The 15,551-nt window shown below is 46.7% G+C and overlaps 1 protein-coding gene across 12 annotated transcripts in view; it reads left to right on the top strand.

Moving 5' to 3' along the window:
* LOC8033381 (echinoderm microtubule-associated protein-like 2) overlaps positions 1-15,551 on the top strand; it is a 120,909-nt gene that overhangs the window by 92,433 nt on the left and 12,925 nt on the right. For 2 of the 12 annotated variants that reach the window (XM_042288650.1, XM_042288656.1), the window contains 11 exons: positions 238-279; positions 2,665-2,682; positions 3,907-4,008; positions 5,487-5,591; positions 6,049-6,183; positions 8,781-8,828; positions 9,527-9,626; positions 10,161-10,318; positions 11,108-11,233; positions 13,138-13,269; positions 15,336-15,492. In XM_042288650.1, the coding sequence (XP_042144584.1) occupies positions 238-279; positions 2,665-2,682; positions 3,907-4,008; positions 5,487-5,591; positions 6,049-6,183; positions 8,781-8,828; positions 9,527-9,626; positions 10,161-10,318; positions 11,108-11,233; positions 13,138-13,269; positions 15,336-15,492 (1,123 nt within the window). The remainder of the gene's footprint in view (positions 1-237; positions 280-2,664; positions 2,683-3,906; positions 4,009-5,486; positions 5,592-6,048; positions 6,184-8,780; positions 8,829-9,526; positions 9,627-10,160; positions 10,319-11,107; positions 11,234-13,137; positions 13,270-15,335; positions 15,493-15,551) is intronic. The other 10 variants (XM_042288659.1, XM_042288652.1, XM_042288660.1 and 7 more) reach the window with 7 other exon arrangements.

Here is a 15,551-nt window from a genome sequence, read left to right as displayed (position 1 = left end):
TGAATTCGGCGGTTAGGGGTGAACGGAGTATAGTGTATACCGTATAGTGCTTTCAAAAACTAACATGAGAAATAAAGAAACAAAGGTGCACTGATCCTTGGTGTTGTTTGAACGAGCCAGCAAGAGGAGGGGAGGGGGCAAATAGGCAATTTTGCAATGAGTAATTAGGCGAGGTCCACTGGAAGCAGGATTTCAGGAGTGTAAGCTTCTTCTGGCGTTTGTGTGTCTCGAGCGCAGAGCCGCCACTTTGAGATATCTCCGGCCGAGGAAGGTCTCATGGTGAGTCCTGGACGCCGGGATTGGATGGGGGCAGAGATTGGGGCATCCTCTGTGTGATGTCTCCTTGTCACTTGCACAGGGCTTCGCTTTCTTTTCGTTCGTTCTCTTGCCTTTGCTGCTGCTTCTGCTGTTGCTGCTTCTCCTGTACTGCACCTTTGCTTTGAGCTGCCGCACCCCTGACAAAGGAACATGTGGTCTTGTACGTTAGCAGTGTTTCGGCTGACTAGGAAGTCGACTGATTTGGTCTAGTACCAGAGAGGACAAGGGTCAGAAAGAAGGCAGTTTTCGTTTTGCAGAATGGACATGCGACGACAAGGATTCCCCTTGCTTTCAAGTGATCAGCTAGGATGATTGCAGCAGTAAGCTTGGCCATCCCTAACCTAAAAAAACTTTACAGGCTCACAGTTTCTGAGTCACTTTGAGGGTGTTAAGAATGTAAGGGAAAAGGGGATAAAAAATCTTGATAATACAATCACTTGCTTCTCATAATTTTTCAGAGAAAATCGAGCCTCTTAGGTTCTTTTTTTTTTTTTCGCCTGAAAACTTTTGTGTCTTGTGGGGCGGCCGCCTTCTACGTCTTTTCTAAACTTCATGGTTTCCGGCAACTTTTGAAACTTAACAAACAAGAAAAAAAGACACAATGGGGCTCATCTGTCCTCACCTTCGGTTTGTCTTTAAGTTTTCTAACAATACCAAAATGCTACCTATTCCGCCCCTCTAAAACTCATCGGTTCTCCTGTGTAGCAGACGTCTTTCATATGCACAAAGTGGTGGCTACTCAAGATTGAACTTGCAGCCACAAAGGGCCTTGCAACCTCATTCAGATGGTTCCTCACCTTTTAGTCATACATTTTTAACGTACCTCGTCGTTTTACGCCAACAATTGCACTGCCGATTCGCGCCGAGTTCACTGTAGCGGCCAACGCATCACCTTGTTTCGTTTGCTCTCCTCTGCAATCCTCGATATGTTGTTTCCTCGGCACTGCTATGTAGCATTGCCCAGGCTGTCCACACACATTCTTTGAACCTGTCGCGCACTGCGGGGGGTACTTGTTTGTCTCCAGCGCGCATTTGTGCTGCCCTGCGAAGAAGCCCTCTGGTGAATTGTGGCACTGTAATGAAGCGTTGCAATGTTTGAGTGCTGCAGGGGTTGATGCATTGATGTGACAAGACGGTGCAGAAGCCTACAGATATTGTAAACGATGACACTCGTACTAGGGAGTGCTTGGTGCATAGTTATGCATATGTGGGTGGCTCGGATCTGCTAAGATAGCGCTTGAACTGGAAAGGCACTTTACTTAGGGACGGCCAAGGGAATTAGGGGAACTCATGGGGGTGCTTTGGGGAACCCATGGAATGCCTTATCTATCAAACTGCAAAATATGCATCTAGGTACCTCTTGCTTGTTTATGGAAGACAATCATAAAGGATAGAAGCTAGAGGAAACGGTACTCGAAGTATGTGCCACAGCCGGTGGTGGGGAATGGAGGCAGGCGTGTGCTTTGGGGAAGTCTGATTTCTCAGAGGTGCTGGCAACCATTTCAAGACTGTCTTTTGTTCCTCTTGATGCGGTAGAATATACCTCTAAAACACTAGTTCAGTCGTAGCAAACAAGTTACAGCCTGAGGGGTGGAGAGTGTGCACTGCTCTCCAGTCTCTGGAATGCATTACAGCATGTTAAGGGGAAAGTGAGATGGAGGTGTTTGGTGGTCTCTGAGTGGGCTCAGCGGATGCACTACGTCGGACTCCTGAAAGGGTTGCATGCGGTGCTGGTCTCATTGTTTCAACTTTTTGTTCCACATCTGAAATGAGTATCATGAACTATAGGATGTCAATGTATTCTCTAGAAATTGACTGAAAGGTATCATTGAATCAGTTGCTGAATGTTTTCGCAAGGACAGTTTTCTGCACTGTGCTGTGACACCTCTTTCTTAAACGGCTGCTTATATTGGGCTTGTGCATTGACAGTTATCATACCTTGGTGTCAGTAATAATAATAATAATAATAATAGTTTGTATTTGCGAAGCAAGGGTGCGCTGGGTGACTCGCAAGGCTAGGCAGAAAGGCAATGGCCCCTACGCGTGAGCGTCTGCTAGCCAGCCACCCAGAGCAGATAAATGAAATTATTTTCTTTTGGCACTATCATATATCCACTTCCAGGAGGACCAAGGGATCGGGACAGTGCCGTCAGCTGCGATTGGTCAGCGCGACGCCATTGACCAGTCACAGCAGACGGCTTTGTCCCAATCTTTTGGTTCCACTTGGTGCCGTCGTGTAGCGAAGGGTCCTTGATGTGTGATCTATTGAACATGAAAATGTACTGCTAGATCAGTCCTGCAAAGCAAGTATACATAAGATTCTTGTGTTCTTTTCTTCTCTTCTAGCCACGTGTCATAAGCAGGGTAAAAACACATTTCATTCACGCCTTGAATCTCTTACTGTGCACTTGCTAAAGCATGTTTTGCACACTGAAGAGCATGAGTTGCACATTACACAGAAAAATTGCACGCTTTTTGTTCATAGGATGGGAGGTGTTTTTTTCTTTGGGTGTTTCTAAATTGTTGGTGCAGAAGTCTCTACAAATCTCTCGTTTGCGAGATTCACAACTGCAACAAGCTTTTGTAGTCTGTAGTATTTTTTTTTTTTCTTTTTTGCCATAAGTCGTTTAGGAACACCCGCACTTTTAAAAAAAGATTGAAGTAAAAAAAAAACAAAAAAAAAACTAGATCTTTCAAATGCCTGTAATCAATTGATAGTTTATAGAGTATGGGTGGATCAGCTGCACGCTTTGTGTGGAAGTTTGTGTGAATGCGAGTTTTGTGCTCTGCCTTTGCAAGGTGCATTTTTGCTGCACTACTATGTGTGTGTCTGTTCTAGATGACAGCTAGTGCCCTTTGCCAGAGATAAACTCGTTTCCATATATTTTGGTCATTTGCGCTTCGCTAACACAGATGGAAGCAACTGTTAGAGCTCCAATATAGAGAGCTCTTTGCTTTCTTCAGATCTGTGCATAGCGAATGCAAAATAATTTGGGGTGCATACCTCATGAATTCAGGTGACGATGTGTGTATGTATGCAGTGTTATGTTTTTGGCAGACTATATATGTGCATGTCTGTAATTGTATGCACGTTTAACTTTTCTGCTTTTGTTTTAGGGAGCTAGTGTCTCAGTGAGCTTTTTTGTTATATGAGTAATAATATGAGAAGCTTGGATTCAATTGTATCTAGAGACCGGCCATGTTTAAGTTGAAATTGCCGTATTTAAATGGAATCAGTTCCCATTTCACTGGGAGAATTGTACGATTTTATTTTCAACAGATTGGTGATTCTTTATTCTTGAGTATTTCTTTTTTGTTTTTTCCAAAATCTTTTTTTGTAAGATGTCCAAAAAGCATCTCTGGCCAAAACCAGCCAAATTACCATACTAGCTTTACTGCCTTCCGAACGCCTGACACATTTCAGCATGACGCTTTTGTAGCTAGGCTAAGCACGGCAAGTTTGCTGCCGATGTGACCATGTGCTTCCGTGTGGCTTGTGGCCCCTTGTGCGTCGCTCTTCTTTGGCTCATTGTCACCTCCGTCAAATTTGATCGTTCCTTGTTGTGACCTCTGCCGCTTTCGTCGCAGCCGCATGTCAGGATATGGGATTCCGTGAGCCTCAACACGCTTCACGTCATTGGTGTCGGAGACTTTGAGAGGGCAGTGAGCTGCATTGCGTTCTCAAAAATGGTGAGTCCGCCGTTTTTGCGAGTGACTCGAACAGCAAAGGTGAACGTGCTCTGTCGAAAGTGACCTCGACCAGCTCTCCCATACTCTGTTTCCCGCTGAGTCGGAGCGCAGCCGACGCTACGGTTCGGCCGAGCCAATCAAGCAGCGTCAAAAGCACATTGTCGCAGTGCTGGTCGTCTTCGTGCGTTTGCCATCGCCGGCTGAACCGACTGCGCACAGAGATAAAGCACAAGATCACGGCAGATTCGCTGTGTACAGTTGGTACAGCCAGTGAAGGCAAACGCACAACGGCGACGAATGCTGCGACAGAATCTTTTATGTTTTGATGGGTTGCAGAGTAGCTGAGTTTGGGAATCACAGTGTTAATCTCTACATTGTGGCATCCAATGCCCCTCAGTTGTAGTCTGTGCAACTTTATCTTCAAAATGAAATAAGTCAAACGCTGCACAGTTTGAATTGTAGTATATACACCTTTGAGAGCAAGTGCGCTTTAAAAGGCTACTTTTGGCCACCGCAGGTGAAAAGAATTATATTTGGAGGTAGTATACTAGTCTAGCAAAAACTTGGAGGACATTTAAGCTTCCCCTTTAAGAGTGGAACGCAATAGCGTTCCACTCTTAAAGGCGAAGTTCTATTCGCATCGCCTTCTTATTCTATCCTCATGCTCTTCGTGCCAATGAACAGGAAGTGTGGCGGACGTGGCCTCGTCAGTAGAGTGTACGGCTGGCAACCGAAGGGTCGTGGGCTTGAATCCCGCCTAAAATTGTTCTAATTGTTCTTTAAGTGTATATACTACAATTCAAACTGTGCAGCGTTTGACTTATTTCATTTTGAAGATAAAGTTGCACAGACTACAACTGAGGGGCATTGGATGCCACAATGTCGAGGTCATGTTAATTATGTTATAAAAGTAAAATCATTTGAGACCTGCGGCGACCTTTAAGTCGCATTACATGTCATGTTTTTTAATCACTTTCATTCCATGTGTGACGTCACATTTCACGTGAGCATTGTGGGTTGTTTGAAATTCTCACGCGAGGTTATGTGGCTGTGACGTCATGACCCTATCGCCCAATCAGGATTTTCCCGTCGCAATGCCACTGATTCCGATGCTGGCTTTTCTGCGACACCAGCTCCTTACGTTGTTGCTGTAAATTCTGGCCTTTCTTGGGACAAAGTTTAGGTGACGTGCACATTCTAAGCCAGGCAGTGCAAGCTGCCGCCCAATACAAAAGCTCTAGCCAATACCATTTGTTAATCTGGACTTTAACATTGAATGACGTACTATAAACGTGCTAGTAGCAAAATGGTAGTGACGTCGACATCGGGAGGCTTCTTACATAATATGTGGGGACATAAAAATTGGTAATCGTGGTATACAAGGTTTGAAATTGAACTCGACGAAGTTTATTTGGTATTGAAACAGCTCTCGCAGAGTTGTCCTTTGACAAACGCCTCATGTTTTTTAATGGTCGTAGGATGGTGGCTCCATCTTGTGCGCGGTGGATGACTCAAGCGAACACACCATCTCTCTCTGGGACTGGCAGAGAGGGGAGCGGGGATCCAAGATCACGGAAACGAAGGTGACATGCAAGCACGGCTTCTATCCTCGACGTAGTGTCGGCCACTCTGGATGCCTCTTAGCCGCATGTCGCAAAATACCATTCTAGAACAGTGTCCAAAGCCGAAGCAAATTGGAATTTTCCTCGTAAGCTGTATCTCTTTAGTAGCATCCTGACGGCGAAATTATCCGCGATTCGTCGTCGTGCAAACTCTCCGGATTTCTAGACGGCGGTCGAGCCTCCAAAAACATGTGACGCTAACTGCAACCTGTTTTAAGGGCACGAAGTTGCCCGTTTTAAGTTCTATGTACATACGGTACTGTTGGCTTTTGAGTCCGTGCTTGGAAAGTTTTTGTCTAGCACGCACCTGACCTCAGTTCCGGCCCGAGTAGAAAATATTCGGCAAAGGGTGTGTTGTGTGCTACACGGTCGGTTCTCGGAAACAGTTTTACTCACCTATTTCAACTGCTGTATACAGAGCGCATCTGACGCTGTGCTTGCTGTGGAGTTCCACCCGATGGACAGGCACGTCCTTGTCACCCTCGGCAAGGGACACATTCACTTTTGGGACATGGAAGGAGGCACGCTCGCCAAGAAGCTGGGCATCTTTGAGGTGAGATGAGTTGAAGTTTTTGCACTCGCTTATCACATTCCGTAAGATCCCGCAAGGACGCCCACCCCAAAGTGAAGAGATCAACTGTGAAAAACATGGGGTGGGCTGGTCACCTTTGGGGTTGCGGCAGAAAATCTTTATATTAAAAAAAAAGTGATAAAGCAGAGGGCCATCCGCTACAAGCCATGTGAAACGGGAACTGATACTGCCGATTGCGGAAACCGAAAATTTTCGCTTCACGCTATGATAAACACGCGGGAATTCGCTACAAACTCTTGTGTCACTGTACAAGGTGATGCAGATTGTGGACGCAGCAGATCTGCTTTGCACGGTGCTAAGGACATGCGGGAACTGACCACCAACTTGCACGTAATGGAAACCGATACCGCGGACGCAGCCGATTTTCATTTTACAGTGCAATAAACACATGAGGACAACTCGCATGTCACAGGAATCTATATCGCATGTGCAGATCACGGGCACAAAATGCAAGAACCCGTTCCAAACTCGCATGCCACGGGAACGAATACCACGAATCGCGGACACAGCAGACTCGCATTTCCTGATGCAATAAACACGCGGGATCAACTTGCGTGTCACGTGAACCAATATCGCATGCGCAGATCGCAGACAAAAGTGTATGAACCAGCTACAAACTCCAGTCACGTACTGGTACCATAGATCGCGCGGTAGATGTCATTTCTATTGGACATTGCACAATGTCCTACGGGAATATCTACGGGAATATTGGGTGGTTGATGATTCAGAAGTTTTACGTTTTAGATCAGGGGTTCTCAAACTGGGTTCCGGAGAACACAGGGGTTCCACGAGCTGGTCTCATGGGTTCCACGAACACCTATATTGTAACCCCAACCCCCCCACGCCGCAGGCTGCACGGCAGGACCATGCAAAGCGCCTTCATTTCACTTTGCACTGACATTGCGATTGATATGGTGGGGATATACGGGAAGCAACACAAGCAAAATCGCCTACAATTGTGCATCTGTTACCTCTCGGTCGGCAAATATAGGGGGGGGGGGGGAGTGTTCCACTGCAGTTTTTGAGGCTTCCTGGGGTTCTGTGTGATCAAAAAGTTTGAGAACCCCTGTATATAGATATTTAGCCAGAAAAATGGGATGGGCAATCTCTTGGGGAAGGGTGGCCTGACGGGATTTTATGGGATTTTCTTTCTACAACGTCTTTGCTTCTTGACTGTAACACTTGAAGGTGTACTATACTCGGCATCAACTTTCTTGTGCTACGTTGTTATGGCTAGCTTAGTTTCCACAGTGTTGTAGCCCTGTACTGCTGTGCGAGCACGTGGCTTCATTCATCTTCTGTCTCATTAGCATGCACTCACAAAAGTAGCTTTGATAGACTGTGGAATGGCTTTGTCTTCACCCTCTGGAGCTGCCATATACAAACTAAAAATGTTTTTCTACATGCAAGGAACTTGGTATAAATTAGTTTAGAAAGTTGGAGAGTTTTCTTCCCAAAATATAAAGTCAGCACTTTCGTTAGTACTTTGGAAATAACAGAAGAAAGCACCAATAGAACAGATTTTAAATATTGGCAAATGCAACACAATTAAGAAAAGCAGGTAAAGCGGCTTGGTTTTTATTTTTGAAGTGTGCTATGTTATGTGGTGTAATGTATCTTTAGATCTAAATACTGTGACAGAAAAGCTTCTTTTTTTTTTTTTTGCCGCTGTTTACATATTTGCTATCAAAGCAAATCTTGAAGTGTTAAATGTGTAGAATGCGTAGTTTTACTTCTTGATGACATTGTAACTTTGCTGTGCTCCACTATATTTTATTTCTGGAGTTTGTTTTTGCTGGCGTTGAAGTTTGTTTTGGATGAGGGATGCATCTAAGCATCTAGAAACAGTGTCAAGAGTTTGTTTATCACTAGTCATGCTGCCAGTGTGTCTTCAAGCTGCACCATTGGTCAGCATGGCTTTTTGTTGATTTCTGGACTCTGAGCAAACAAAATGACATGCTTGGGCTGCCACCCTTCAAGTTTGTGCAGCCGTGTCGAGATTGGTGGATATGTGTTTGGCCGCCTAACTTGCTCCCCCTGCACACGTTTTCATTGCACCTCCGAGCGAGTCGTACAACACGTCCCCGCAAAAAATGTCGTGTTTTTTTTTCACCACAAAAAGAAACTATGCATCGCTGAACATTCTGCCCTTGTCGACATGTAGCATGGCAGACTGGACCAGATGCCAGAGTTTCAGAGCTTGCTATCTTAAGGTGGTGATTTTCTGAAACTTTACATAGGAAAAGGGTGCACGTTCCTGGTAGCTGACACGGTTCTTCTCTATGTATTTGTAGGCTTTGCCAACCGCCGGTCTGCCATTGAAAATTTCCAGAAATCGCTCGTAACTTTTGAACAAGACAATGGCAAGCTCTGAAATTTTGACGTCTAGTCCAGACTGCTAGTGCTATTTTTGGGCGGAGACTGGGCGTTTGGCAGCGTGTAGATTATTTTTAGGGTGAAAAAAAGAATGCTGTACATTTTTTGTCGAGGACAGCCCGCACATGAATTGCACGTGCCCAAACGGGTGCACCCATTTTTCCCCCGTGTTTCGCGTGCAGAGCGCCAGTGTTGATGGTGGTGAGGTCTCTGACGGTGGTTCCGCGGCGGTGAGTTGATGACGTGTTTGCTCAGCTGCCGCTGATGAAACTGTGGCCCAGCAACTAATGTGTAACCCCCTCAACACTGATCTGCATCTGGCATGTTCTCATCCCTTCTGTTTTTTGTTTTTGTTTTTTCGTTTTGGTTTTTAACAGTGCATTGAGAATGTTTTTTAGCTGGCCGGTAAGCAGTTTGCTCGCTGGTCGGTTCCAGTAAACTCGCATGCTTGCTATTCACGTTTTCTTCGAATTGGTTTGAAATGTATAGACATTACAATCAAATGGCCTTTTAGTGTGCAAACACTTTGTCTTGCAGATAATATGTTACGTAACCAGCATGCTAAGATTCGTTTGAAAAGCTTCTAATCATGTTGTAAATGTTGTAATATTTGTTTTTGTTCAGTTGACGGGGATAGAAGTAATATGACATGCAAGCAGGGGTGTTTTTCCACTTTTAAAATGTTTGGCTTTGTCATTGGCACAACAGCTGTAAAGGATCATAAAAATCTCTTGTTTTCAATTTCATAAAATCACTACTCTTACGGCGGTGCAGTAGGCACTGTGGCAGATTATTAATTTGGACGATCGTTTAACTGTAAGTTAACTGTTAGCGTTGCTTTAAAACACTTTGTGGCAAAATGTGCTCTAGATCTGGAGGAGGGGTTCGTGTTAATGCAGAATTCCCAGTAGTTTGTTTTGCCTTGCAGAAGAACAACAAGCCCAAGTATGTCCTGTGCATGACCTTCACCGACCTTGGAGAGCTTCTCACTGGTGACTCAAATGGGAACATCATGGTCTGGCAGAGGGGTGAGTCCGAAAGTGGTCACCACATTTAGGGGTTTGACCTGTAGGAGATAACACTAGGAAATCCATTCCAACTTGCTGTTTGTATTTTCTGTTGCCACATTTGTGGTAATTTAATGCCGGGGACCCAAGTCTGCCACGCCCGTTTCAACAAGTGGTGGGTGCAAACAGTTGGAGGAAAACGCACCTGGAACATTGGTCATGTGACATTTCGTCACGTGACACGTCGAGAGATGAGGTAGTGTTGTGGACGGCGCTCCGTCGCATTGGCTTCACCGCGTGACATTGCCGCACTGCGGAAAAGCCGCCTCGCCACACGCACATGCGACTTGTCTGTGCTTGTGGATGGTCTGAAATGGACTTACGAAAGAAGCAAATAATATTATTTTCTCTCGCATACTTCTGTTCTTATATTTAGGAGAATCTCATATATGTTCTGTATATGCAGTGTTGTTTATTTGAAGGCTTTTTCAAAACGATCGCTAGGTTCTTGTTATCTTCATTGTAGATTTTGTTCCACGCCCTTCACGTGTGCAGGATCAAACCGCGTTGCACGGGTGGTGAGCAACGCGCACGACGGACCCCTGTTCTCGATCTGCGCCATGAAGGACGGCACCATCGTCACGGGAGGCGCCAAGGACCGCAAGGTGGTGCAGTGGGACGCCAACCTGGTCCGGACAGGACAGGAAGCCAAGGTGTTTATTTATTTAAGTACCTTTAAAGGTGCGAGTGGGGAATTACACAGAGGGAGTAAGATTCATATGAATAATTATACAAAGTCTATTGATGCAAAAAAACAAGGATCACTCCAGAGTGATTATTAAAAATCACTGCTGCTTTTGCTGGTTATTCTGCCTGCGCTTTGTGTATTCCTAGTCGTGTCTTGGCAGTATGTTACTCTGTCTTTGCAGTATGTTATTCTAGGATAAAAGAGGTTTCAAAGCGGTGAATATGGATGTTTTTGAGTAAAGCGGGAGTGCAAGCAAGAGTACAGCCGTGGCTGCCAAGGTTATTTCTGTCTGGTTGGTGGGTTGTGCCTTTGACGTACCAAAGCGCCGTTCACACTCTTGCGACCGAGTAAGACCGAGAGAGACTAGACCGGTTTTTAAGCCTTTTGCGACTTCTTAGGACCGGATGCGCTGCAGCGCGGAGCTGGTCTTAAGAGATCGCAAGAGGCTTAAAAATTGGTCTGGTCTCTCTCGGTCGTACTCGGTTGCAAGAGTGTGAACAGGCCTTAACCCTTGCACCAGGGTTAGTACTATGTCAATATTGCCAGGGTGTTTTTGGTAGATGGACAAACCAGATGGTGATGATGGTGGGTCAAAAGCAGTCTATGCATCAAGAGCACTGTCAGGTTTACCGCCGTTGATCGAGTAAAAGGGGAAGAATTCAGCAGTTGATTGTACGGTCATATCGTAGGCATGGGTTACGAAGAGTAAAATAACATGGATCTGTTTTTTTTGTTTTTTTTTCTCTGCCTCTAGCTTCCGGACATGGTGGGAGGCATCCGTACCCTGACGCAGGGCAAGGGCAGCCTCCTGCTGATTGGGACCACGAGGAACTCCATCCTCCAGGGAACCTTCAGCCTCAACTTCTCCACCGTCGTGCAGGTGAGCGTGAACATTTTGTTTCTCCTGCATGTTCAGTTCTTACAAATCGGCAATATAGCATGCAATAAACAAAGACAAAGAGGGGCAACAGACAAGACGAGCACTCAACTTCATCTGAACATTTATTGGAGCTACGTCCAACAAAGAAAACAACCACATCATAATCGCGTCAGCACGTGCTCAAAAAGGCAAACTTTTGTTTGTGTGTTCAGTATTGAGTTTGCATCGGAGGTCGTACGGGACACGTCGCCGTCTTTGTTTCAGCCTCTTCTCGAAGCCATTAGGGAACGACCAGATGAATTTTTGACTCGAAAGATGATCGTTGGGGGCAAAGGCTACATGGCGTTAGTATATTGTCAGACTACGACAAGGCAGTTCTGTCAGCTTTGACAAATTGACATCAGAGTGGTGAAAATACTATTGACACCTGCATTATGATATGCTATCGTGACACAAAAGGCCGTGATCATGGAGAGAATTACCGTATTTACTCGCAGAATGAACGCACTTTTTTTCCCGAAAAATCGATGCAAAGTTCCGGGGGGGCGTTCATTACGCGAAGTAAAATTTTTGCGTCGGTATTTACTCGCATAATGAACAGACATTTTATCCTGAAAATCGAAGTAACTTCTTATCTCTTTGCGCGCGGCGCCCGACCCCGTAACCAAACTAAGCTGTGAAAAAAAATGCCGTTCCGTTTTTCGCAAGCTGTTTTGTTTGCTTAGGCGTTGCTTAGGCGTGGGCTCTCCGCTTATCTTTCTTATCTCCTTGCGCGCGACGCACGACCCCCGTAACCAAACTGCGCTGTAGAAAAAAAAAACGAAGAAAAAAAAGCTCCTCGTTTTCTTTTGTTGTTTTCTCAATTCCGTTTCTTTTTTTTTTTGCCGTTTTTCGCAGGCTGTTTCGTTTGCTAGAGGGCTTCTCCGCTTTTCTTCCTTACCTTTTTGCGCGCGGCGCGCGACCCCCCGCAACCAAACTGCGCTGTGCAAAAAAAAAAAAGAAAAGAAAAAGCTCCTCTTTGTTTTTGTTTTCTCTTAGTTCCGTGTTTTTTTTTTTTTCTTGTCGCCGCCTTTTGCAAGCTGTTTCGTTCGCTTAGAGCGCTTCTCTTTCTTACCTCCTTGCGCGCGGCGGCGCGCGAACGCAAAGCCCAGACTGCGCTGTGCAAAAAAAAAAAAAAAAGCTCCTCCATGTTTTTTTTTCTTGCTTCCGTTGGATCTTTGGGAATTTTTTAACGCCTTTTGCAAGGCGTTTTGTTCGCCCACCCTGCCCATGCATTCGCGACCTCGCTGCACCAGGATAGAAAAGTGCGTTCATTTCGCGCGCGTGGGGGGAGGGGGTCAACATTTTGACGTCCAGTTGGGGGTGCGTTTATTACGCGAGTGAAAAAAAAAGTCGAAATTTTGAGAGCCGACTTGGGGGGTGCGTTCATTACGCGAGTGCGTTCATTGTGCGAGTAAATACGGTATACCTCCGCCCACCCAACTGGAGACAAAATGGGCAAAAGCGATGAACACCAATGTGCCAAACCCCTGGTCCTCCCTTTAGACCCCATCACACCCAGCCCCACCAAAGACCGAAAACAAAGGTGATGTCATCACCCACAACATCAATCTCTTCGCCTCGCCTACAGGTCCACTTGAACAGTCATCGCCATTTTTCTTTCATCTGTGCAATCTCGTAGCAATGTGATGCTGTGCCGCAGGCCTTCGCAGTACGGGCAACTCGCCTTTCTGCTGCACTGCGGCTCTTTCGAGCTAGAGAAAATATTATCACCTATGATGTCAAAGTTGGATGGCGTGCAACCTCTCAGAATAGGCCGCTCATGTTTTTGTTTTTTTTTGTGCGAGTTTTCAGACTGCATTATTGCTTCTGAGACAGTGACATTGTCGTGGCTGTCCTTTCAGGGCCACACGGAGGAGATCTGGGCGCTGGCGGTGAACCCGACCCAGAACCAGTTTGTGACGGGTGGCTACGACTGCCAGGTGCACCTGTGGGACACCCTGTCGCATTCCGTCGTCTGGAGCAGGGACCTCGGGGTATGTGTCTTTCTCTTGCAGGTACCCTTTGACGTCGGTCCAGTCGAATTGTTGAAAGACCCAATTGGGAAGGGCAATTCGGACTTGCCATTAAACACTGAGCTTGTGCCCGTGTCGTGGTAATCACTTACTCTCTACTCTTGAAACATTCTAAATCTAGGCAAAAGACATTGTGTGCCCACCTCGACAGAAACATCTGGCCTTGCCGAGCTAATCCGCTTGCTCCTTCGTGTCGGCTGCTTCTCCTAGAAGCCGGTTCCAAACGGTGATGCTTTATGCTCGTGCACCGGTGCGAGGCAGCGAAGCTTGACGCACATACACCGGTGCTAATAGCCGATTCACACGACAGACCAAATCGCGATTTTCGTCCGCGGACCGTGTACCACGTGACTGGCACGTCACCGATTCCTGCGATCCGCGCCTCCTCCGCGGAGGCGCGGACTGATAAAGTCGAGTGCCTTTTTCACTCGCGGATGTTTGGCGGCAGACTGACTTGGAAAGCATTTAGTCTGGCAACGGTACATGGTTTTCTTGGTATTTTGCTTCTGTGCGTTCCAAACAAAAATGGCGCGTCGTTGCGTTTTGTGCGTTTGTTGGTTCATTTTGTCGTTCGATTCTTGGTTCCACGCGTGAGAGAAACTCCAGAAACTTTGTTCGGCTGACGCGACGCAAGTTCCGGTGCTCCTCCGGGTCCGTGTCAAGAAGCTCCCGTCAAAACTAGTCTAGCACGCCGCGATAATTCTTGCACGTCCAATCAGGATTTCACCGAGCAAGCCCTCTCTTGTGGATGTGGTGTGCTTGAGTGTTGTGCACGAGCGCGGAGTGTGTGAAGGCATCTCCAAACGCCCCTCCGCGAGCCCAGAAGTTCGTCGCGTCTTCGCCGAAGCTTTCTCGGGCAGGATCATGCCTGTGTCACTGTCATGCTTTGGGTTAGTAAAGTTAGTGGCGCTTCGCGCGAAGCCTGTCCCGGTGTTTTGTTCTCGATCTGCACGTAGCAGCGGCGTACGATTCTTTGTCGCGGTAGCAACCGTCGATTTCTCTCTTGGACAACGGTGCTACTGTGCGATGTTGGAGTTTCGCGGCACTGCGGGGTGCGAACAGGTTCGGTCCGTCCTCACTGGCGTCTGCTCGTCGTCTCCCTCGTGTGGATGCGCTTGGGAGACGGACGAACCGCGGATATGTCATCACGTGATCAATCCGTCCGCGGATCAGTCCGTCGTGTGAATCGGCTATAAGCGGCGAAGCTTGACGCTAGAGCGCCGGTGCAAAGCAGGCTTGACAAGAGCAATGCGGCTACTTTAATCGTATGGGCGTTCTGCCAGACCTCTATGCTGCTCCTATGCTACTTTGTCGGATCACACAAGGGTCCATCCTATCATGATCCGCCCTTCTACTTTTCTGCTGTACTCGTCCCCATGTTTTGACAATTACCTCAGACTTCTGCACAGCCATTTGCTCGGTACTTTACAGTGGAGTCTTTAGAAGAATGCTGGAATCTCCTCGGCAAAATTGTCGCTTCTCTGGGTGACTCGCATTTTGCCTACCTGCCCTGCGAATTCCAATCTGGAAAACGTGATTCTCAGTCAAACCTTCCTCGTAGCATCACTCCTGTAGCTACCCGTAACCGTGCGGAAACTGGAACAGGCATGGTTTACATGTGCAGCACGGCGCTAAGAAAATGTGAAGTCAGCACTGCATCAGTGCTGATGCAGTACAGTGCATTTATAACAATAATGAGAAAACCCGAAAATTCAATCGTTATAACCGATTATTGTTGTCTGGACTAGGAACTGAGCATTTTTTGTCTAGAAACTCTAGAAACTGATCGTTATAAGCGGTACATCATTATATGTGGTATCGTTATAAGTGGATTGCACTGTACAGCGTAAAGTCAGCACTGGATCGTTAGTGCCGAGTTAAGCGCTGTGTTGTGTGTGTGAACTGTCCCTTAGGTAAACAGGTTCGACTAGGAAGCAAGTTTACGAGGATGGTGCACCTTTCTAAGAATTGTTTTTATCCATCGAGGTTTTTGGGTCGAGTAGACTAAGCACCCATTTGTCCCACAGGAACAGGCACAGGCTGCATGCTTCTCACCTGACGGCAGCGTCTTGGTGCTGACGACGCGGACGGGGCGCTGGAGCGTCATGGACTCGGCCACGCGCCAGCTCTACTCTATGCATACGGACGGCACGGAGCCCATTGATGCCGTGGGCTTCTCTCCCAGTGAGTGCCCGACGAGAGTTTCAACTAAAGTGGGAGGCCGAGAAGCTCCGGTTGTCTTA

This window comes from Ixodes scapularis, unplaced genomic scaffold (genome assembly GCF_016920785.2).
Source record: "Ixodes scapularis isolate PalLabHiFi unplaced genomic scaffold, ASM1692078v2 PGA_scaffold10__122_contigs__length_95168666, whole genome shotgun sequence".
Taxonomy (NCBI): Eukaryota; Metazoa; Arthropoda; class Arachnida; order Ixodida; family Ixodidae; genus Ixodes; species Ixodes scapularis.
The sequence above is the reverse complement of the archived record's forward strand: the minus strand, read 5'-3'. Positions and strand labels throughout refer to the sequence as shown.